General features: G+C 45.0%; 1 protein-coding gene across 16 annotated transcripts in view; it reads left to right on the top strand.

Annotated features, from left to right (window-relative positions):
* FGFR2 (fibroblast growth factor receptor 2) overlaps positions 1–23927 on the top strand; it is a 107567-nt gene that overhangs the window by 34975 nt on the left and 48665 nt on the right. For all 16 annotated transcript variants that reach the window (XM_025274222.3, XM_025274221.3, XM_025274220.3 and 13 more), the window contains 2 exons: positions 4385–4554; positions 17005–17128. In XM_025274222.3, coding sequence (XP_025130007.1) covers positions 4385–4554; positions 17005–17128 — 294 coding nt within the window. The remainder of the gene's footprint in view (positions 1–4384; positions 4555–17004; positions 17129–23927) is intronic.

Below are 23927 nucleotides of genomic sequence, written 5' to 3'. Positions count from 1 at the left end.
TCTAGCCTCGGCCCAGCCTCTGGCCGTGTGACCTTGATCAAATCACTTAACCTTTCGGAATGACATTGATCATACCAGCCGTTGGGCCAGATGGTCAGTGAGGTCGCTTTTGGTACAGTGGTAATATGAGTTCGTGTTTTTCCTTTAAACCCCCAGGCTGTATTCTCTCTATTTGGTTTGAGAAAGAGAGAGAACACCATAAACCTTAGATGTTAGAGTTGAGATACATGAGTTTTTGTGGGAGCAGGCTCAGCAGTCCATGTTTTCTCCTTAGGTTTAAGTCACAGGGTCAAAACAAAGCCTCTGATCCCACCATTTGCTGACAGATTCAGTATCTGTGTAGGATATAGACGGATACCTGAAAAGAATGTTAGAACCGGGAAGGGCCTTATCAGAACTTTCAGTTCAACGCCCTCATTTTATAGCTCAAGCTTTGAACAGTTGTCCATCTGGTGTCCATCCATCCATTTATCCATCCATCCATTCAGTAAACACTGGAGTATCTGCTCCATCGTCTGAAGATGACTTAAGCTGTAACCTCCAGGTGATCCACTCTTGCTGGTCAGCAGACATTGAAAGGGATATGTTTCAGTATAGAAACGCCCTGGGCATGGAAACATGCACATAACTGAGAAAATGGGGGCCCAGAGCAGGAGGAGGGCATCTTTATTGGTGGGATGAAGGGGGTTAAGAAAGGCTGTGTGGAGGGAACTTTGAGGGACATTTCTGTGGGGTTATGAGTCTGCTTCACCAGACACATGTGAAGAGGCTTCTGCTGTATTAAAGTTGTACTTCCTTGGCATGTTACTAACATACAATATCTGTTTCAGTGTAGAAGATGATAATGAGTAGGTATGCCTTGAGGATGAGATTGTACTTATTTATTTTGGCTGGGTCTGACTGTCCCTTTAAGTTGATCATTATTAGTTTTTAATGACTAAAAGAATGTCATACTTTTGCTACATACTACATCAGAAGATTTGAGCATGTCAGAGCAGAAAGGGCCATACCTATGTCTAGGTCAACTTCTTTACTTCTGATTTAGGTATGATCCATGTTTATGTCATCAGGGGTTTGTACCACAATTCCTTCTCCACTAAATAGATCGCTAAGATTATTCCAGGGAAGGTTTACAAAGTGGAGACCGTACACTTCTTTCAGGCAACATGCTGCGGCCTGGGCCATCGATATCGAGTGCCCACCGAGTGCTAGAGTCATCTCTGCCTTTGTAGATCATTAATTCATTAACTGAGTTCCTCCTGCGAATGGAAGTTGTTCATGCTGTTCACCGCCTTGGATGGAAGAGGGCCTCCTTAGGTAGAGGAGCTTTTTCATGGGCCTGGTCCCTGTTTCTCTCCAGCTGCGTTGTAGTTTATCGAGTGGGGGCCCTGGCATGTCCACGTGTCCGACACTGCACACACAGTGGGAAACATTGAAGACAGGAAGGGTTTGCAGAGGACGTTGATGCTGGAAGCACAGCAGAGCTATTCCTGTAATTATTTTTCTAGACCTTCCAGATTCTTCAAGTTTTGCAAAGCTAGTTTATTTCAGAAAGAGCCGTTGTAAAACACTAAAATAGCCCCTCCCCTCCAGCATCACACCCTTAATAAAATCTGTGAGCTGGACACCTTGAAGGAAGGCCTCTTTACAAAAGCACATCATGCCTGTGTGATGTTATCGCCCAGAGTGGGGCTGGATGGGGGTTGGTGGTAACCCATCGCTGCTACTCAGGGAACCTCGAAACCTTGGCCGTTTCTGTTGAGTCGAGTTTTACAGTTCCTCAGGGAGAGCAGATGTCGTGAATTCAGGTTTCCAGTGGTGGTCATGGAGGTGATTGGCTTTTACTTTGTTGATTAGATTTCGTGGTGCCCCACTCACCTGTGATCTCTGAGCCTTTAGAAGAGAAACATGGCCGTGTCTGTTTTGCACAAGCAGGTTTTATAGGTGCAGTTTTGATGATTGAAATTTCACCCCAGGAAAGTGGCTACCTGCCAGAAGTTCCAGCAAAATTCTTTCACTCTTGTCCTTAAATCATTACTCCGGCGCCAAGTGGAAGGTGCTCATTGCCAATGTACTGTTGCCACAGGCTACAACCATAGGTGCCCATGTGGTGTGGGTGATCCCCGCCCCGGGCAGGTTGCAGACTCACCCACAGCTTAGCCCTGTGAGAGAGGAACAGAGCAATTTTCCTAGTGCCTAAAGCTCAGTCTGCTTTTTAACCCAGGGAACAGGGAAACCGTGCCTAATGGTACACAGCACGTATCTGTTGATTTCTTTTATAAAAAAAGAAAAGACATTCCATAGGATCAAGGCAGCTGTAATTGATGGTATCTGAAAGAGTGACTCCATTAATATTTAGCTAATTCATATGAATAGGCTATTGTGTTTACTTAAACAGATGACACGAATGCAGACACCTGACAGCATGAGGTATGCCTTTCATTTAGGTCAGCTTTGTAAAAGTCTTTGTGTAGCGACAAAGCTCATTATTTATTTTGTGCTCTTAACGCTTTCTTTTTCAGTGGCTGTGGATGGACTTTGCCAAGTAAAAGCTTTTCCAATGAAAGATGATTGAAATTGTTTCGGGATATGCCAGGCCCTGGGAGACCTGTGATAAATAGAAATTGAGTGCTCCCTGGGGACCCCCTAAAAAGACTCGGTGTATGTATGGGCGTTTGACACCCCAGGTCAAGTGGCTACCAAGTTGCCTGCTCGTTACAGATGCAACTGGATGCAGAGGCGAGAACGTGGCTCTGGTCCTTCTGCCTGGGTTCCCCACCCACCCTCCCCTGGGCCTTCTCTCTCTGAACACAGACCGACCAGTTCTGCCTCACTTAGCTGTGCCTTAGCATCATGTCCATACCAGCCATACCTCCCCACGCCGCCACTCTCCACCTTGACACTTAGATAAGTAGATGGATAAAGAAGACATAGCACATTAAGAAACCCTCACTCCACCTTTTATAGCAGGTTTCAAGAGCAAGGGTGAGGCAAAGAGGGGTGGGTGTTCTGAATGCAGTTGTTCCACTTCCTCTTTCTACCATGACAGCCTGGCTGTTAAGTGAAGAGCATTGGTGCCCTGACAGGAATGTGCTGCACCATCCACAGAATAGGAGAGGAAATTTCTAAATCATACTGGAGACAAAGCCCCTTCCCCCCAACACTGCCTCTGGTTTGTGGGGGGTGTGAATTGTTGCTCAGTCTAACCCTTGTAAGCAGTTATGGATCAGTCTTCTAGAATTTCAGTGTTCTAGAATGTTCTTGGATGTTCCAGGCTCTGTTGATGGACGCTTTAGGCAGAGGGATATGGGGATTTTGGTTACATGTTTGCTGGGACAGAAACATGCGTGTGAAGAGTTAATCACCATACAGGATGTTGTCAGTGGAAATCCTGAGCAGTGATAAAGGAGGCAGCATGCCTCCAGTTGAGGCTGTCGTCTGTCTTGGATGCTAGTCCTGCGTGTCAGAGAGATTAAAGGTATGGATTCCAGTGCTTTGAGAGTAGGTTGGGGAGGCAGACAGTGGGCCCTAGAATCAAACTGCCTTGGCTCAAATCCTGGTTGCACCTCTTCGTAGCTCTGTGGCTTCGGGCAGGTTACTGCTCCGTGACTCAGTTTCCCCATCTGTAAACAGGGGTTATAATTGAATTGTTGTCAGGATTAATAAATTAAATGTGTGAGAACTTTTGGGGCCATGTCTGCAAATAAAAGGGCTACCTAGCTGGCTCAGTGGTAAAGAATCTGCCTGCCAATGCAGGAGACACAAGAAACTCAGGTTTGATTCCTTGGTTGGGAATATCCCCTGGAGAAGGAAATGGAAACCCACTCCAGTATTTTTGCCTGGAAAATCCCATGGACAGAGGAGCCTGGCGGGCTACAGTCCATGGGGTCTCAAAGAATCAAGACATGACTGAACATGCACAGGTTGAGATGCTAAGCTATACTATTGATCACCCTTTAAAGCGCCAGTGGATGAGTTGATGTGGCTTTTGAACACAATTTATTTGTACTTGTGATCATTTCACAGGTGCGGCGATCTAAAATGATACATTTTTTGGGGGTGGGGGGAGCTCAGCTGTTCTTACTGTATGTATTGTCGCTTTGTGCCTAAAGTAGCATTTTAAAACATTCAAGAATTTACATTCTGGCAGCAAGTACAAGGGAAAGAAAAGTTCCCTGTTAATAAACTCTAGGCAGCCCATCTCCAGGGACCTTCTGGGAGGCCAGCTGGATCAGACTTCAGAAAATGTTTCTCTAATGTGTTGATAAATATTACCCCAAAGTTTTGGAAGTGTCGGATCGTTCACATACAAACCTGTTAGGGGTTTATTGATGGAGATGCAGCTGTCCATCTATGTACATTATAATGTCGTTTTCCAAAACAGGAGCACCATACTGGACCAACACAGAAAAGATGGAAAAACGGCTGCACGCGGTCCCAGCAGCCAACACTGTTAAGTTCCGCTGTCCAGCTGGGGGGAATCCAACACCAACCATGAGGTGGCTGAAAAACGGGAAGGAATTTAAGCAGGAGCATCGCATTGGAGGCTATAAGGTAGAATGAAGCTTGTAAAATACTTACATGTTTAAAAATACTTAATACTGTTACTTAAATTTTTATTTCTTCATTTTTTAAGTAGTCAGAAGTTAGCAGGAAATAATAGAAGGAATATTCTCTTTTTAAAAAAATCAGTAATTATCATAATTGATTGTTACCACGTTTGATATTTTAAAAAAGTTGCCTCGGACTTGCATGTGATTTTAAATCATAATCCCCGTTTGTGTTGTTCTTTATATGAAGAGAGTTTAATAAAAGAAGGGTCGAAAGTTGAGAGTCTGTTTTCTATATGTTTTATGGTCTGTAAAACTGGAGCAGAATTTGAGACGTACAGTTGCCCTGTTTGAGCAGGATTGTGTGAATAGTGGATGGACTTGGATGAGAGACTGGGGTATGAAATATTACTTATTAAGAGAGAATGCTTCCAAGATGACAGAGGCAATCTCTCTGTCCTCCATCCTCAAGGATTCTGAAGAGCCCATTACAGGAGGTGGTGAAATTCAGTCTCATCACTCACTGGAGAGGTTGAAATGGACAACTTCTCCCCCACGATGCCCCTTCAGGCCTCTGTTCATCCATTCAGCAGACATGGATCCAGTTCCCTCTGTGGCAGGCACCGTCCTAGGCTCTGGGCAAAACACAGCCTTTAGCTCATCAGGGTTCCTTGTCCAGCAGGAAGGCAGATAAAGATCTGGCCATCAGGACACCGATACGGGTGAAATTAGAGGAGTGTACCGTCCGGTGGATGTTCAGTGATGTTGGCTCTTTGAGACACTAACATAAAGGAGATCAGGAAGGGATTCTGGGCCAAGCTGGAAGGAAGATTGTCTCAGAAAGAGTCGGATCTCCAGATCAGTTAGCCTGGAAAGGGAGAGCTTTGTCAATTTAGTATGTGAGGAAGACTTACGGGACTTTACTGTGAAATTCTTTGGTGCATTTGGAACATGAGTGGGTGTATCAGTAACCCATTGCTGCGTAACAAATTACCCAGAGACCTGGTAGCTTTAACAACAACATTTATCCACTCACAGCTTCCATGGGCCAGGAGTCCAGGTGTGGCTTTGCTGGCCTTCTGTCTCAAGGCTTCTTGCTGCTGTTACTGCTGCTAAGTCACGTCAGTCGTGTCCGACTCTGTGCGACCCCATAGACGGAAGCCCACCAGGCTCCTCTGTCCCTGGGATTCTCCAGGCAAGAACACAGGGACTGTAATTACGGTTTCAGTTAAGGCTGGGCTGTTATCTGAAGGATCAACAGGGAAGAATCTGCTTCCAGACTCACTCACGTGGTTGTTGTCAGGGTTTAGTTCCTTGCAGGTTGTTGGACTAGGGCCTCAGTTCCTCACTGGCCATGGGCTGGAGGCCACCCTTAGTTCTTTGCCATGTGGGCCTCTCTGTAGGGCAGCTCACAGCATGGCAGCTGGCCTCCTGGGGGAGAACAGACAAGACAGAGGAGAGCATGAGGAAGACCAAGGTCACAGCCTTTGCAACCTAATTGTGGATGAGCCATTCCACCACTGATAGCTGTTTTCTGCATTAAGCAAGTCACCAAGGGAGGTGGTAACTCAGGGCATGAATATCAGGAGACATGAGCATCACGGGACCATTGGAGGAACCTGTGTAGTGGGTAATACAGAGTGTGCACAGACTGAGAGGCCAGGTCCTTAAGAATCATGTGGGAGAGGATTTCTTGGTGGCAGCAAGGTGGTACCTAGGGGACTCTCCCTGGTGCCCTTCTCACCTGTGTCAACACACCAGCATCACTCTGGATGACGCACGAGTCCCCGCGTCACCACTTCTGTGGTCAGGTAGGGCTTCTCTCCACCTAAGGTGCCCTGGAGCCCTTTCCTGGAATACCATCCCCAGTGACTCATCTTGAAAGGGGTTTAGTGTTTTCATCTCTAAGAGTTTATGGCTTTTAACACTGAAAGAGGACTTTCTAGAAGCCAAAAGCCCAGAGGATAATTGGGAAAGCCTCCGAGTGCATTTCTAAGTGCACGTGTGGGCAGTTCATGTGTGAAGTGCATCAGCTGGAAGGCGGATGCCTTTGAAGCCGTGGAGTGGACGCACTCCACTTGTCTTCCACAACTTGCTCTTTGGGGGAAGCCATAGCAGAAGGGCGGTTTGTCTCTTTGTTCCATCCTTAGATGGGAAAAGTGAGGTTGGAGTTGGCTTTTTTTTTAAAAAAGGAATGAACAGACACAGATTTCATTAGGCAGTGCTGTAAAGAAAGTGTTGTAAAGAAAGGGTTAAACCACTAAAATTGGGCCCTTGGGCTTGTTCTTGGGCTTCCTGGCTGACACCAGTGGTAAAGACTTCACCTGCAGTGCAGGAGACTCAGGTTCAATCCCTGGGTCAGGAAGATCTCCCGGAGGAGGGCCCAGTCTAGTATTCTTGCTTGGGGTATTCCATGGACAAAGGACAGGCTTTGTAACCTGGTGGGCTGCAGTCCATGGGGTCACAAAGCATTGGACATGACTTAGTGACTGACCACACACACATGCAGGCTTGTTCTTACCACCAGACGTTCTCTGGAAATATAATGGATGCAGTTCCAATTATTATTAAATTTTTTTTTTCATTCTTTCAAAGCATTTATTGGATTTGTTACCATATCGCTTCTGTTTTATGTTCTGGTTTTTTGACTGCATGGCACGTGGGATCATAGCTCCTCAACCAGGGATCGAACCTTCATCTCCTGCATTGGAAGGCAAAGTCTTAACCACTGGACCACCAGGGAAGTCCCTCAATTATTTATTTAAATATAGCTTAAGTATCAGAAAGGTAGTCAAAATCCTGGTGGTTAGCTCACTTCCGTCCTAGGAGATAAGAGTACATAGGGTCGATGAGCCTCTGGAAATTCCTGGTCTCAAAATAAATAGGACCAACATCATTATTCTGCCTGAGGAGTGTTTTTGCAAGTCTGAATTAGTGATTATAAACACGCTGGAAGCCTGAGGGTACCTGATGAGGAAGCGCTGCTTGATTTTCATCGGGTGCTGTTTGGTTTTGATTTTTGATGATAACATCCCGCTAAATGAAGAGCTGCTGCTGCTGCTGCTAAGTCGCTTCAGTCGTGTCCGACTCTGTGCGACCCCATAGACGGCAGCCCACTAGGCTCCCCCGTCCCTGGGATTCTCCAGGCAAGAACACTGGAGTGGGTTGCCATTTCTTTCTCCAAAGCATGAAAGTGAAAAGTGAAAGTAAAGTCGCTCTGTCGTGCCCAACTCTTAGCAACTCCATGGACTGCAGCCTTCCAGGCTCCTCTGTCCATGGGATTTTCCAGGCAAGGGTACTGGAGTGGGGTGCCATTGCCTTCTCCGAAATGAAGAGCAGCCACATTCTAAAAGCAAAATGAGCAACCTTTACCCTCTTCTCGTAGAGGCAGAGGTGTCCCAAGTATTTTGGTTGTTTGATGTTGGAGTCATTTCTGGAGTGAAAGAGGAGTGGAATTTGAGTGTATGGGGACGAAAGTCTAAAATCTGTTTTGCTTTTCTACAGAAAGGGGGAAAGGCAGAGAGTACCACACCTTTGGGCTTCTCTGGTGGCTCAGTGGTAAAGAATCCATCTGCCAGTGCAGGAGACTCAGGTTTGATCCTTGGGTCGGGAAGATTCCCTGGGGAAGAAAATGGCAACCTGCTCCAGTATTCTTGCCTGGGAAAGCCCATGGACAGAGGAACCTGGTGGGCTACAGTCATTGGGGTCACAAAAGAGTCAGACAAGACTTAGTGATTAAAACACCACCACCACCACCACCTTTGGAACATGGGGTGCTGGCTGGCTCTGATGAGGGTGTATCTCTTACCTGGATGGGTTTTCTCTTTGGAGAAAGGGGCTGGGACAGTGGCTTTGACTGGCCTCGGAGATTGCCGCATTATTGCAAGGGTAGTCAGCCTGGATTCACTAAGGGATTTTCACAACAGTTATGGAATTGGTCATTCATTCTAGAAAATACTGGGCACTCTTAGAAATTCTGTTGAGCTTCATGGGCTTCTGGGACTTGAAAAGACAGAGCTTTCTCATCTTCTGGGAAAATGTAGTTCCCTAAAGTCTAAGCCTTGCTAATGCTATGTTAGACCCATCCCAGGTCTGCGGGCCTCCAGATTGTGAAGTCACTAAAGGTTACAGAGCTGACCTTCCCCTGAGGGCTGCTCCCACTGGTCTGAGCTCCAGACCCATGGGGCTGAACAGGGCAGAGTGGGGAGCAGGGTCATGATGGTGGTCTTTCCCTCTAATGTTCTTTTTGTTGCCTACATACACTTGGAAAGAACTGTGCCTCTGGGATTCCCTGGCAGTCCATTGGTTAAGATTTCACCTTCCACTGCAGAGGGTGTGGGTTTGAACCCTGGTCGGGAAGCTAAGATCTCACATACCTGGTCTAAATGACCCCTCCTCTCATTCCCACCCATTAGCTCTTTTATTTAATGAAGAAACAAAGTATCAACTTTTCCAAGACGTCTTTTTCTAGAAAGCGACTTGAAATTTTCTGCAAATGCAATTGTGTTATTTCTGTGATTTTTTTTTTTCCCCCCTCCTTCATAAATCTCATTCCATAAACTAGGGCTGTGCTCCTGTGGCTAAACTGTCTGTCTAGCTCTTCCCACCTGTTGATGGGTCGGGTGCTTTGGCCCTGATCTACTGTGTTATGCCTATGTGTCCACTGAAGGGAAAAGGAACACAAAAAACCAAAGCAAAGTCAGAGAAAATTATGAAACAGGACAGAAAGCTCATTTTAATTAAAATGGCCCGTGAAACTCCTGGTATTCTGTGTTTCAGTCTTATTTATCAAAGAACTCATGCTGAGCCATTCTTAGGTGATTAAGAGTCAAATTATTGTTTTTCTTAGTATGTGGGCAAAGGCTGGTTGGATGTTATTAATTTATTTATAATGACAAAGCATAACTTGAAGCAAAACCGTATCTCCCTGATTGTGCTGACGCCTGGGCTTTTTTTAACATCAGCTGAAAAGTTGGCTAAGCTCTGTACTTCACGTCATCTGTCCTTAAGATGGGAAGTTGGGATAAAAAATCTCCCTTTCCAGCTCTAAAACTTGTGATTTAGTAGCATAGCCATGATGTAGCATCAGGCATTTTTCATGTTAAATAACTGCACAGATTTTTTATAAGGAGATGGCTTTTTAAAAAATATGTAATTAATTAATTTGGCTGAGCTGGGTCTTCGTTGTGGCACTTGGGATCTTTGTTGCGGCTTGTGAGATGTAGTTCCCCTGACCAGATATCGAATACCTGACCCCCTGCCTTGGGAGCGTGGAGTCTTAGCCACTGGACCACCAGGGAAGTCCCAGGAGATTGCCTTTAAGGCCAGATATTTAGTAGGGCTCTGGACAGTTGTCACAGTTAAAACATAGGAAAATGAGAAGATGGCTGAGATAATAGGCCATCTCCATTCCTAATTCATTCCTAGGTAATGATTTAGGCATAGAGGAGAAAAACATTCTTGAAAACCATCTTTCGAGTCACCAACTGCATAAGACCCATGGAGAGACCATGGGATAAATCTCTCCCTCAACATGACCATGGAATTGGCACAAGAGTCCATGACATTCAAGAGGCTAGAATTTCCACGGAACCACTTGGCAGAGAGAAGCAGTGTACAGCATAGACTATTAGTTTCCAAGTATATTTCAGGTCCAAGAAAAGACAACTTAAAAAAAAAATCATTTTCTTATGATCATAACTGAACTGGTTGTTTCGATGGGTAGATTAGATTTACATTTTCTAGGTTATTAAATGTTATGCTTAACCCCAAAGTATGTTTATTTGGAAAAGTCACGACTAATGTGACTTTGTAATATATTTGTATACTTTGCTGAGGTTTTTTTTTTCAACTACGATGTTTCTGCTTTCATCTCAGATCAAGCCGTCTGTGATGAGAAGCAGGTGTAGTTGGTATCTGCTGGCATGTGTGGCCTGTTCACTTGTGTCTTGACTGTTCTGGGTGCCTCTCGCGTGCATCACTCTCTGGCCCAAAGAGGTGAGCTGTTCTGTCCCTTTCACAGATGAGGCTTGTCACGTGGCTCCTCGGAGGCAGAGCTGCAATTTGGATCCGGGCAGTTTGTGTTCCAAAGTTCATGCTCTTATTAAACTGCTTTTTTCAAACATGGTTCCATGTCTTGTTAAAAAAAAAAATAAATAAAAACCACTGTTATGATAAATGAAAAACAGAGATGGTAATAACTTCCCCGGAGCACATAAATACCAGATGAATCAAGGCGTACTGTTGAGAGCAAAGCCATGGGTTGGGGGTGCTTGGGGGATGATATGATGCTGTTCTTCCAGTTTCCATGACTTGGGAGATTTTTTTTTTTTTTTTTTTTTTTGGTGTGTGTGTGGTAAAAGCGTGGCATAAAATTTGTCATTTCTTTTCCAAAACTTTTTCATCCCCTAGAATAGAAACTGTGTATCCATTAAGTATTAATTCCCTGTTCCTCCTTTCCCCAGGCCCTGGTAACTTCTCATCTACTTTCTATTTCTGAATTCACTTGTCTAGGTATCTTATATGAGTGGAATCATAGGAAATTTGTCCTTTTGTGTCTGGTTTATTTCACTTTGTGTGTTCAGGGTTCATCCATGTTGTAGCGTGAATCATAACTTCATTCTTTTACAAGGACGGCTGGATAATACCCCATTATATGGATAAGACCACATTTTGTTTATTCGTTCACCTGTTGATGGGCACTTGGGTTGTCTCCACCTTTCGGCTATTGCTGCTGCTGCTGCTGCTGCTGTGAACATCAGGGTTCTAGTGTCTGTTTGAGCCCTTGCTTTGAATTCCTTTGGGTGCATACCTGGGAATGGAATTGCTGGATCATATGGTGATTCTGTGTTTAGCTTTTCAAGGAGGGCCTTGAAATTTTTAAAGAGTTAAGTTCAAAAGGCAGTGGATACCCCACTGGCAGTCTGTCCCCAGAGCACCTTTCTGGGCATTTTTAGGGAATAGACATCTAAGAGAACAGGCTTGCATTTTATATTCCCTTCCTGTCTCCTCCAAAGAGATTCGTTGCTTACTGAGTAGAGGGAAGAGTTTCTGCCACAGGTCCCAGAAGATCAGCGCCCGCCCAGCCTTGTTCTCTGGACACCACCTGAAAAGCAAACTTGGTGTTTAAGCATTAAACAGGTGTTGGCTCTCACGTCTGCCCAGTGATAGGCAGCAGTATGTGCCCCAGTGCTTGGCACAGGTAAGCTCAGTTCATATATACACATCCCAGAGAGATGATTTGAAGTACCCCAGGAACCAACTGAAAATGGGAGTCTGGCAGGGGATAGTAAGATTTTGTGTGTCCTAATGACAGCTGGCCTGTGTTGAATTACAGTTCATGGGGCACCTTATGACGGCCAGAGTTAAAAGGGAGGGCTGTCCTTCTCTATAATTTGAACCCGTTTGAACCCTGATGCTGGTGGAAGGAAGTTGTGAGAATATTTATCGTCATATGGACACTGCATTCCTCAACTTGGCACAGAGTTCAACTTTCCGTCCAGCTTCTGGGTGTTTATTCTGCTTGTTATTGAACACCTGGGTATTTAGAAATGTCCAGAATTTTTTGCAATGTGGAAGGCAAACATCCAGGTGACAGCTGAATCTTTGACCTTTCACCCAGGTGTCTTGGTGTCCTCCCAACTCAATGGACATTCCCGGTTGTCAGCTGCAGGCTAGGGGTTTAACAGGCAACTCGGAGGCTTTAGGTAACAGGAATTTCGAAAAGAAAAAAAAACAAACCTGCCTGGGCCACCTTTTGTCTTTGCAATGACAGGGTATGGAATGTTTGTAGGTCTAGTTTTTGGATGGCAAGTCAGAGAGTGTAGGCTGTTAGCTAAGACGACTTGGTTCTAGTATTGAAATGTTATTTTTAAAAGTCTTTAGTGAACATTAGCTCTGAAACCCCATGCTCTCTCCTTTTGTTCCTTGGCAGATGAAAAATACTGATGAATTCCACAAAGATTTAGCCACAGGCAGGAATGAAAAGAAGGAATTGTGCATGTACTGGTTGATGCAGGATTTCGATTCTCCCGGGCTCTTGAGGTCGGTCTGCGAGAGAGCTACACGTGCAGTGGATCTGCCGCAGGGCAACTCCTCGCCTAGAGTTCTCGTTCACATTTTCTGTTGTGTGCATGGGGGATTTATGTTTAAATTTAAAAAGTGAGAATGAGAAAAGTGTAAACACTTTTAATTCCATTGCTTTAATTATATATATATTACTAACAATTTAGTATATTTTCTTTCTTATTTTACCTTGTATATAAGTCATGCTTACAGATTCAGGCCTATATGCACCTAGAAGGGTGTGTGTGGTGTGTGTGTGTGTGTGTGTGTGTGTGTGTGTCTGTATTTTTTACAAAAGGGAGTCATAAATAGACATTTGCATTCAGGCTGCTGCTGCTGCTAAGTCGCTTCAGTCGTGTCTGACTCTGTGTGACCCCATAGACGGCAGCCCACTAGGCTCCTCTGTCCCTGGAATCCTCCAGGCAAGAACACTGGAGTGGGTTGCCATTTCCTTCTCCAATGCATGAAAATGAAAAGTGAACATGAAGTCGCTCAGTCGTGCCCAACTCTTAGCGACCCCATGGACTGCAGCTCACCAGTCTCCTCCATCCATGGGATTTTCCAGGCAAGAGTACTGGAGTGGGTTGCCATTGCTACTTGTTTTCATTCATCAATAACTATTAATGATATTTTACCAGCACTGGACAAAAGAATGCTTCATATTTTTTAGTGGCTGTATGTTAGTCTTCTGGAATAAACTACTCATTATGAATGAGTCGGCTCCTCGTGGGTTCCAAGTTTTTTTTTCTGTTACAAGCTGTGCTTGAAGCAATGATTTTGTCACGTGCTTTGAAGTAATTCTGCTCTTTTTTTGTGTAGACAAGGTTTCTAGAAGTGGAATTAAGTAGCCCCCCCCCAAAAAAAAATGTCTGTTTTAATAGGTGTGAGTAAATTATTTTACAGAAATATTTTTCTCAACTTTCATTCCTGTTATGAGTCGGTTTCCCTCCACCCTCACCAAGTGCTCAATGACACTGATCTTTCTAATTTTTGTTAATCAACTGGTGAGTAACCGTGTCTCATTATTGTTTTAATTTGCATTTCCCTGCTCCTTAATGAGGTTAACATCTTTTCATATGTTTATTAGATGTTCACATTCCTCTTCTGGGAATGCAAAGATGGTTTATGTGCATATGACCTAATTGGCAGAAACGCTGGAGCATTCAAAACCTGGGGAATTGAGAAAAACATATTGAAGATAACATCTTATACATTTTTGTAGTTTCTTTAGGTTTACTCAGATTCTTGGTATGGAAATGGTGTGTGTCATGGCCTTCTAGCTAAGATCAGTTTAATACGGTGGCTTCCCTGTTGGCTCAGTGGTAAAGAATCCGCCTGCCGATGTAGGAGACACAAGAGATGCAGGTTTGATCCATGGGTTGAGAAGATTCCCTGGTAGCCTGCTCCAGTGTTCTTGCCTGAAAAATTCCTTGGACAGAGAAACCTGGTGGGTTACTGTCCATGGAGTCGCAAAGAGTCAGACATGACTAAGCGACTGAGGACATTGTTTAAAAAGCACAGAAACCTTTCTGCCTCTTCCCTATTTTTGTACAGTTACTCTTTATAGGCTCTTGGCTTGTCATTAAGCAACTAATAGGATGTCCTCTACAAACGTGTCAAATTGTCTCCCTGTTGGTGGTTTCCAAGGGCATCCATTTGGAAAATGCCATAGCTCATAACATTTGGGACTGGTGGCAAGTCAAGGAATCAAATAGTGGAGCCATGGTGTAAGAAAATAAATATTAGCAGCATCGTATGGGGTAATATTGATTGAGTACCAAGGTCTCTGGAAGGGCAGAAACACCCTGTTTGGTAAATGTGTTTCTCATTGTGAAAGCATTTTATAAATGTTAACTTATTAACATTATTGTCGTGCATCTCTAGGAAGTAAATATCCATGGGAGAACATGCCCTTGTAGAGGGATCTTACGTGCACGGCCACAGCCCTGACGAAAGATTGCGACTGACCATATGCCCGGGGGTTTAAAAAAATAAAAAAAAAAAAGAAGGCGGTGGCATGCCGAGCTGCATATGCCAAGATTTAACGTCTGGGCCGGGGCAGACCATGCCCTCTCTGCACAGTCCAGGTTCAGCTCCATTTGGAATCCGCTCTGTGCCAAATCTGGGTCCAGGCACAAGAAAGACATTGACAGTTTGGACAGGGTCCAGAGACAGGCACTAGCCATGATTAAGGGCTTAGGCCCATGACATTTGAGCGGGGGCTCAAAGAACTGAATATTTACAGCAGGGCTAAACGCTGGATTACGTGGCTTGGTGACGTCAGAGCCTGAGTTACTCTGCACGTGACCAGTTCCTCAGAGGCCAGGCAAGTCCCATTCCTGATATTCCTGAGAGCTGGGGGTGAGGGAGGGTCTCACTGTGGGCTCATCTGGCCCAAGTTAAATCAAGCACTTTCCATGCTTAGAGCCTGCAGCCTCAGGGGAGTCCCTGAGGCCCAGGATTTTGGTAGAGAATTCTCCTTGCACTGAAAATTTTAGCATCTACATCTTGTCCTCTTTCTGAGCATCCCTTTAATACATGCTTCAGAGAAGGTGCTTATCCCTTCTAAGAGGAGGCATAGCCTCTTGTTCTGGGTCTCCTGAAAGCCTGTGGTCCAGCCAAGGGCAGAAAATGCATCTTCTCCCAACACAGAGAATGGACTGTCTCCACTGTGGCTCTGATGCCTGCAAGTTCATTTACTGCCAGACTTCTTGCCTGTGACAGTGAGACCAGCGCCCCATCACCAGCTCTAGGACCTTAGACTCTGAAACGACCTCCACGGTTGTACAGGGGGAGTCGTCTTCAGGCAGTAGCTGAAACAAAGTGACTGCTCAGAGCTCAGTCTTGATGCAGGGCTTGTAGTCTGTTAGAAGTAGAGTCCAGCATTCACCTCATGATGCTTCCTAAGACTGTTAGTGATGAATGACCAGCTCTCTTGTTTTTGGACTCAGGGTCAGTCACTGCACTCTGCACTGGTGGCTTGTGCTGAACATAAGAGAGATGTACTACAGCGTGTTCCGTCTAATCTCTTACCTCTGTTGGCTCTGCTTTTCGAAGTGGACAGCTGCTCTGCCCTCCTGTTATGTATAATGGAGCGTTCACGAGATGATTTTCTTTCTTCGCTAATTTAGTTCCTTGAATCACTCGTGTGCTTGCAGAGGCTCTGCTGGTATTATCGGTTTTTATGTGATTAAGGCAGAAAACACTTGCCTCGCTCAGGGAATCATTCAGAAGGTCAGTTGGAATTCCTGAAACAATAGTTAACATGAGTAGGCCCTGGCTTTTTATTTTTTTCTTTCCACTTCCCCAGAATGCCTTGTCCAAAATGCCTTTAAAGAATGATATGGATTTGGAGAGAACTATTAAAGCTGTGAGCCTGAATGATGCAATCTGCATTTTGTTCTTAATATGGGGGAAAAAAATCATAGTTGCTTGAAAACCTGAGTCTATTGAAATATTTTAAAAGCAAAGCGGGCACATTAGAATCTAGCCTGTTTGCATGTTGACAGAACTCGGGTAAGAATCGTAGTAACTTATTTTCTCACGTGCTGCTTAACTTTGAAGAGTCTCAGGGATTTTGTAAACAGATGGATACACACCTTAAGTTGCCTAAGGATTCATTGCTCCCATATTTGGAATTCTGAGTATATATCTCAGGGACATGTAGCATCTTATTCAGCCACCCCCAGTGATGGGGCAGGGCGCAGATCTGAGTTTCTAGCTGAAACTTCTTGATGTCCCAATAGCATCTAAGGGCCGCACGGAAAGTGCTGGGAGGCCTTCAAACCAGAAGGCTCCAGTAACAGTAACAGTAGCTACCTCATGGGTTCCTTGGAGGAGTTTAGGTTAAACTTGCTGAGGTTGAAAGGAGTGCTCAGGGAATATTGGGTTAGAAATAAAGTTCGTTCGGGTTTTCCCGTAACATCTTTCAGGGTGAACTTTTTGCCCAGTGTAATACCTGGTATCCAGTACATGTTCACATCCCTGGCATTGGCTCTGTGTGGTTCCTTGGCACCATAAAGTCTAAGGGTTCCCAGTGGATGACCAGTCTGAGGCTCACCTGCCCAGGAACGCTGACACTGGGGTTAGTGTTGCGTTCCCTGGCCACTTGGCAGCTTCTGGAGGAACCCTCAAGCCCGTGACATGACCGACCTCCTCCACACCCTCTCGAATCTGAACATGTCAATGCCGGCTTGCCAGATGCTCACTGTGATGATAATCATGGTTTTCCTTTGTCACCCGGTCTGAGTCCTTATTATGAAGAAACTTCAGAATTCGGGTGATTCTTCTTTACCTTCCTTGTCTCCCTCAACTTCTTTTCAAATCACGAAAGCACAGCACCTGGTATTCTGTACTAAACTTGTCCAGTAACCGCCTTTCCTCTTTGCAGGTACGAAACCAGCACTGGAGCCTTATTATGGAAAGTGTGGTCCCGTCTGACAAAGGAAATTATACCTGCGTGGTGGAGAACGATTACGGGTCCATCAATCATACGTACCACCTCGACGTTGTTGGTGAGTTTACTTCTCCCTGAGTGCCAGCCATGTGCCATCCTGCTGCAGCTTGGCTCATTTGAAGTTGTGAAAGTGAGCTCTGTTTCTCCCTGTACTTTCAGGAGGGTTGGTTTGTTTTCCTTCTTTCTAAATACAGGCTGTCATTGAGAAGGATGCTTCTGTCATTTGACATGTGTTCTGTTTCCTGATTAGCTGAGTTACATGCATTTATTGTGGTCCCCTTGGTTCCCAAGCATCCTCTTGTGTGATGTGGATGTGATGTGAAATGTGCTGATGTTCTGGAAGCTGAGATTTCTCTGAAAAAAACAAAAAAAAGTTAGCATGTGTAGGGAATGGGTCCAGTTAGGCCATGGGGGAACATTGTTTTTGAAAGAAGGTCAACTGTATAATGCTGGCTGAAGAGTAAAGGAAAAGGTATTTTAATGACTGAGCTTATAGCTGGTTGGAGGAAGGTTAATATCAAGGAGCCATTCAGTTCCATCAGAAGAAAGTCTTAGACACCACAAGTTCAACATCCATTCCTAGAACCTATTTCTTCTGTGAAAAGGGAACTGTTTTAATGGGCTGATGGAATACTTTAAATGCTTAGAGAATTGAGCTATTTTTAATGAAATATCTTAAGACCACATAGCTTGTTGTCCTGGAAACTCAGATTTCTTCTCAAGTCTGGTCTGTTATGCTGGGTTTTATTGTAACTGATGAAGAAAGGGGGTTGCACTGTGTTGTTAGAGGATAGATAAACTTACACCAAGGACATGGCTTGTTTTGCGACGGTGGGTTGAGGTCTTGTCTTTGTAGAAGCTGCCTTTTCTTGTCTACCCTGACTTCCGAAGTGGCCACTGGTCCTTGAGTCCTTGCTGTGGGTTACCTAATCAGTTTGCACATATATGCCAGGTTGCTCCGCTAAGGTCTCAGGCTCAAAGCTCACCTTGGTTCAGTTTGCCTTGATGTGACCCTCTGTAACCCCACAAACTCATGCCCACCCACTGCGTATCCATAAACAAAGGCCTTCCTCCATCATTTCCTGGCATGAGACCCTAGTATTATTTTACATGTGGGCATTTCTTCTCCTTCAATAAAATATAAACTCCTTGAGGAGAGAGACTACATAGATAAATATATATATATATTTTTAATATTTTGGCCACGCTTTATGTATGGCATGTAGGATCTTAGTTCCCTGATCAGGGATGGAACCCACACCCCCTGCTTTGGCAGTGTGGAGTCTTAACCACTGGACCACCAGGGAAATTTCCCCCCTACCCCGCCACCCATAGATATTTGAATTGCCCAAAGAACCATTAAGGAACCTTGCAAAAGTTTGATTAACCAAATTACATAGATTTGGTTACTTGAAGTTTTAGGTTAATTGAAAATTAAATAGAAAACCATTTTAATTTTCTAGCAGGTTAAATTAAATTCTTAAGAAACCCTGCTTTAGAAAGTATGATACAGTCTTTTTAAAATTTCCATTTGTGAGTATTCCGTGGGAAAAAAGTAACATTTTATTATTCAGAATACTTAATATGAAATTTGAAAGGATTTTGCATAATGTGAATTCTATAGATATTCATAAAAGCCTGAGTTTTATACTTTCTTTTCTTACAAAGATATTTGTGGAATGTTTCTTAGTGAGAATCACCGTGTACAGGTATTTCACCAAAGAAACACAAAGAGAAGTAACACCCAAATATCAGAAAAAAGTAGTTAGCATTTATCTTGGCACTGATGTACCATAAGTCTGTTGATCAAAGAACATACAACTTGTATTTCACTTTGGGTCTGACTCATCCTGAATTTGACATGCAAGTGTTTCTATTTCAGGAAAGAAAGGTTTGAGGCTGAAAGTTCTAAATACTTAATTTTGAAAATAAGTAATTTATTATGGGAATAAAATCATCGTGCTATAGCAGTCTTTGGGGATCCTGGCTTTGCAGAGGTCTACAAATTGTTCATTAAGATTGGTTGGGGCCATTCCAGGAATTAGGAGTCATATCTCGGCCACTTCAGCCACGGGGCTCTTGCTTATATGGTAGGTTTTAGGTTGAGTTGTTATGTAAAACATTCAAAAGCCCCTCACCCCACCTCCCCTTTCAGCTTTCTGGCAGCTCATCTCTGTGAAGCCCTGAAATCTCTCTTAGCATTTAGGGTTGGATTTGAATTGGGCTGCTGAATAATGGAATTGTGCTGTCTAATGTTAATCCCCTGGCAATCAGTCTTGTTGAAAAGAGCGTATGATTCAGTGGTGTAATGTGGAGAGAGCGTAGAGTGTATGGAGTAATGCAGAGAAAGGCCTGATTATGTCACAAATTTGGGAGCTCGCCCAGCTAAACGTGGGCCAATAATGACACAATGCTGGTTGGGAATATCCATGAAAGCTCAACCCCAATAATTTTCCAAGCCTTGAACCTTCTTTATAAATAGAAGCCAAAAGTCAGTGGAGTCTAAGACATTTTCAGGAAAGATGGAGGTGTGAAATACTCTCATTTTTGCTCAAAAACCCTAGTAATTGCTCTGAGAAGTGGTAATAAAATAAGAATTGAGTCAGCTGAAGGGTCTCAGGCAGTCTTACAGGGCTGGCAGACGAATCGTTCTGAACATCTTGGCAAGTGGAAACAAAAAGGATTCAGGCACAAACACTGAATTTCTGGTGGCCCGCAGGTCCAAGCTTAATATACTGCTGCTTCATAGCAGCCTCTCAGCTACATCTCCGTTTCACAGAAGTTCAGAGACGCTTTCCCAGAGAAAGTGAAGTCCTGTCCTAGAGCACGTTCTCCGAGGCTTTATTTTTGTTGCTATGAGACATAGGCTTGCAGTTTAGATATGACGATGCATCAAACCCGGTGAGATCTTTTTATTGAAACTCTTCCTTGGAAAGGCATTCCCATAAGCATTTTCATGTAGAAGCCGTGTAATTTAAGTGACATTCTTGTGTTCTGGAATTAAACAGCAAGCCATTGTTGTGTGTGAGGGAGATGCTTTGGTTTACGGGAGCCCTTTTAAGAACCTCGCTTGATCCTCATTAAAATTGACACCATTACTTTTCAGCCATTTACTTGCAAGGGAAAATTAGTGTGAAGCTCCACATCTCGGTAATTGTGCTGATAATAAAACGGGCTCTCTTTAAAAGACCTGGCTCCGGGAGTTGGCAAGCGTTCGCCATCGTTCATCCGCGAATGAGGCTGAAGTGCTGGATCCTGCCCGGGGCCCTGCCACCAAGAAAGAAGCTGCAACCTGGGAGAAATCATTTAATTTTTGGTCTTACCCTTCTTGTGTCTGAGAATGAAGGTGCTGAGACCCACTTTAGATAAATGCAGCCTGGTGCTGTGAGCATAGCGGGTCTGTCCGCCCACACGCTGGGGACCGAGCGACCTGGGACAAGTGATGTAGCTGCTCTGAGCCGCTCAGAACTGATGCCTGCCTCATCCCTGTGTTGGGTTATCAGTTTCCTGGGTGCCGCTGTAACACGTCATAGCCTGGATGGCTTAGGTACACAAGGTACATATGTGTGTGATCTGTCCTGTCCAGTCAGACTCTTTGTGACCCCAGGCTGCTCTGTCCATGGGATTCTCCAGGCAAGAATGCTGGAGTGGGTTCCCATTTCCTCCTCTAGGGGATCTTCCTGACCCAGAGATCAAGCTCTGATACTTAAGTTGTATTTAAATAAATCCTTGAGGGACTTCCCTGGCGGTCCAGTCGTTAACACTTCACCTTCCAATGCAGGGCATGAACATGTGGTCCCTGGTTGGGGAACTAAGATCCCACATGCCTTGCAGCCAGAAAACCAAAGCATAAAACAACAGAAGCGATGTTGTAACAAATTCAATGAATACTTTGAAAGAATAAAAAAAAAAGCTTAATAAATAGTTGGAACTGCCTCCATTATATTTTCAAAAAATGTTTGGTGGTTAGAATAAGCCTGTGTGTGTGTGGTCAGTCACTCAGTCGTGTCTGATTCTTTGCAACCCCGTTGACTGTAGCCCATCAGGCTCCTCTGTCCATAGGATTCTCTAGACAAGAACACTGGAGTGGGTCGCCATGCCTTCCTCCAGGGGATCTTCCCGACACAGGGCTTGAACTTGTGTCTCCTGCATTGGCAGGTGGATTCTTTACCACTGAGCTACCTGGGAAGCTCCCAGATGGCTTAGAACAATAAGAACTTATTCTCTTGTAGATTCTGAAGTCAGGGTGTCCACAGGGTTGGTTCCTTCTGGAGACCCCAAGGGTGAGTTCACTCATATCTCTGTCCCAGCTTCTGGTGGCTGTGGGAGTCCTTGGGTTGGGGACACATCACTCCACTTCTGGCTTTGTCTTCCCATGGCCTTCCTTTCTGTGTTTTCTCAAATCTCCTTCTGCCTTTTCTCTCTTAAGGATGCCAGTCAATGCATTTGGGGCTCATCTTCAATCCATGGTGATCTCCTCTTGAGATACTTAACTTAATCACAAAGACCTTATTTCCAAACAAGGTCACCTTCACAGATTCCTGGGGTTAAGATGTGGGCTTATCTTTTCTGGGGCCACAGTTCAACCCAGTTTGGTGGTTTGAGAAATTCGTTGGCCTAACAGATGAAAACACCCAGTGGGTACCTAGGTGGCTAGCAACAAATACTGCTTTCTTTTTTTGCCAAACCAGAAACTCCTTTGAGAATCAGAAGACATCCTAAATGGCTTTTATTGACTCAATCAGAAGTCTTATTGACCTAACTGGATGGTACATTGGGACCGATGAAACTGGCCAATGGCTGGCAGTCACTTATCCTGCTGAGGTGTCCACCTTTGGTTAAAGGTGTTGTTGAGGCTGCCCCAGGAATGAGATAGTTGCTTGAACTTGCAGAAGAAGGTTGTAAAGTTTTGAGAGCTTTGAGTTCATCGAATTGGTCTCGTTACTTCCACTTCCACCTCTCACCCCATTTTACAGTCGGGGAAATCCCAGTTCCAAGTGGGTAAGTCATTTTGCCAAGATCTCAAAGGAGCTCCAGAGCTGGGTTTTCTCAAATCCTAGATTAACGCTGCCTGCACCCTCTCTGATGTCTCTGTTTCAGGATTACTGTGGTGTAGACCAGCAGCTGCTGCAGCCAGGCTCGAGAAAGGTGAACCCCATGTTCAGCTCTTTGTTGCCAAAACCCCCAAAAAATGAGAGAGAGAGGGAGCAAGGGAAGTATTCAGAAGACCAGTTGCTCCTTCTTACTCGTAAAGACCCTTTCTTTGGCTTTGATTTATGAGCTCTGTGTCCTTTCCCTGTCTAGTTTTGCATTCCCAGAGACCAGCAGGTAACTTGTGAGCTTTGCACCTGGCCTTGGGTATTTGGCGGGGGGGTTGATAACGTGTAACAGTGTTAGTCTCTCAGTCATGATTGATTCTTTGCAACCCGTGGACTGCAGTCCCCCAGGCTCCTCTGTCCATGGAATTTCTGGGCAAGAATACTGGAGTGGGTTGCCATTCCCTTCTCCAGGGGATCTTCCTGGCCCAGGGATCAAACCCAGGTCTCCTGCATTGCAGGCAGATTCTTTGCTGTCTGAGCCACCAGGGAAGCCCACAGACAGCAGAGGTGGGAACATGTCCTCTGGATTTGCGGAGGCCAGCTGTGCCTCCTGTGAATGGGCTTTCCAGAGATTCATCCTCCCCGGTCAAGAGCCATAAGCAGACGACAGTGTCTTGGGGGACTGTTGGGAGCCATTCAGGGGCCAGGTGTCCCTTCTGGCTGTGAGGGATCACTCAGTCCCCTTCACCAGTCCCGATGTGCTCAGTGGCAGATCACGATGGTGCTGTCCACTGGCCCTTGACATCAGTCCACTGTAACTCAGCCTGAAAGCAGGAAGGAATCCATGGCAGTGCTGCCTGTCCCTCAGGTGTGTGTTGGGAAGGAATGAAGTCTGTTACTTTGAACGCTGACTGATAGGCCTGACTAAGGGGCTGACACCCGGTGTGGAGCGCTTGGCAGCCTGTCCTCATGGAGAAGTTGTGTCAGTTGTTTATTCCTTGGGGCAGCCCCGTCCTAGGAAGACAAAGGACCCTGTGTGATCCCTGGGCTATAGGAAGGAGACTGGGACAAGTCAGAGCCCCTGCAACCACACTTCTGCAGGGCAGTGGACCTTTCTTTTGGCGGGGAGAGGGGGCTATTGGAACAAAGTAGGCTTTAAGAAAAAAGAAGAAATGGTGTAGTTTGTTACTTAACTGGCTGGATCAGGTTTCCCTGATAGTTCAGTTGGTAAAGAATCCACCTGCAATGCAGGAGACCCTGGTTCGATTCCTGGGTCGAGATGATCAGCTGGAGAAAGGGATAGGCTACCCACTCCAGTATTCTGGCCTGGAGAATTCCACGGTTTATACAGTCCATGGGGCCACAAAGAGTCAGACATGACTGAGCGACTTTCACTTTTTGGCTTATTACTGAGGCTCTCAAAATTAGGATCACTCCCAGCCACTTGCTCCTTACAGAAACCCTTCTGTGTCCTGGCTTCCATCACGCTGTAGCTCCTGGATGCTGCTTTTGTTTTTCTGTGTGATGAGGGCAGCCACGGCCCAGGTAGCATGAAACAGCGCAGCACCGTGTATCTGGAGATTTAAATGCTCCCGACACCTGACTCTCGCCTTCCAACTTACAGCTCTTGTGCATTTCCCTGGCACTCGCCAGCCCTCGGCTCCACAGAGCCCCCTTGGGGTTCTTAACTTGAAGCATCTTGACCTAGAAGCTTCCTGGCCAGACCTCGTTTGATTTTCCATATTCATGATTTTGCTGCCAATGAATTCTTTTCCATTTCTTGTTCTAAGTTTAAGACTTGGTGTTTCTCCTGATGCT

Source organism: Bubalus bubalis, chromosome 23 (genome assembly GCF_019923935.1).
Source record: "Bubalus bubalis isolate 160015118507 breed Murrah chromosome 23, NDDB_SH_1, whole genome shotgun sequence".
Taxonomy (NCBI): domain Eukaryota; kingdom Metazoa; phylum Chordata; class Mammalia; order Artiodactyla; family Bovidae; genus Bubalus; species Bubalus bubalis.
Note: the sequence above shows the minus strand (reverse complement) of the source record. Positions and strands in the feature narration are given on the sequence as shown.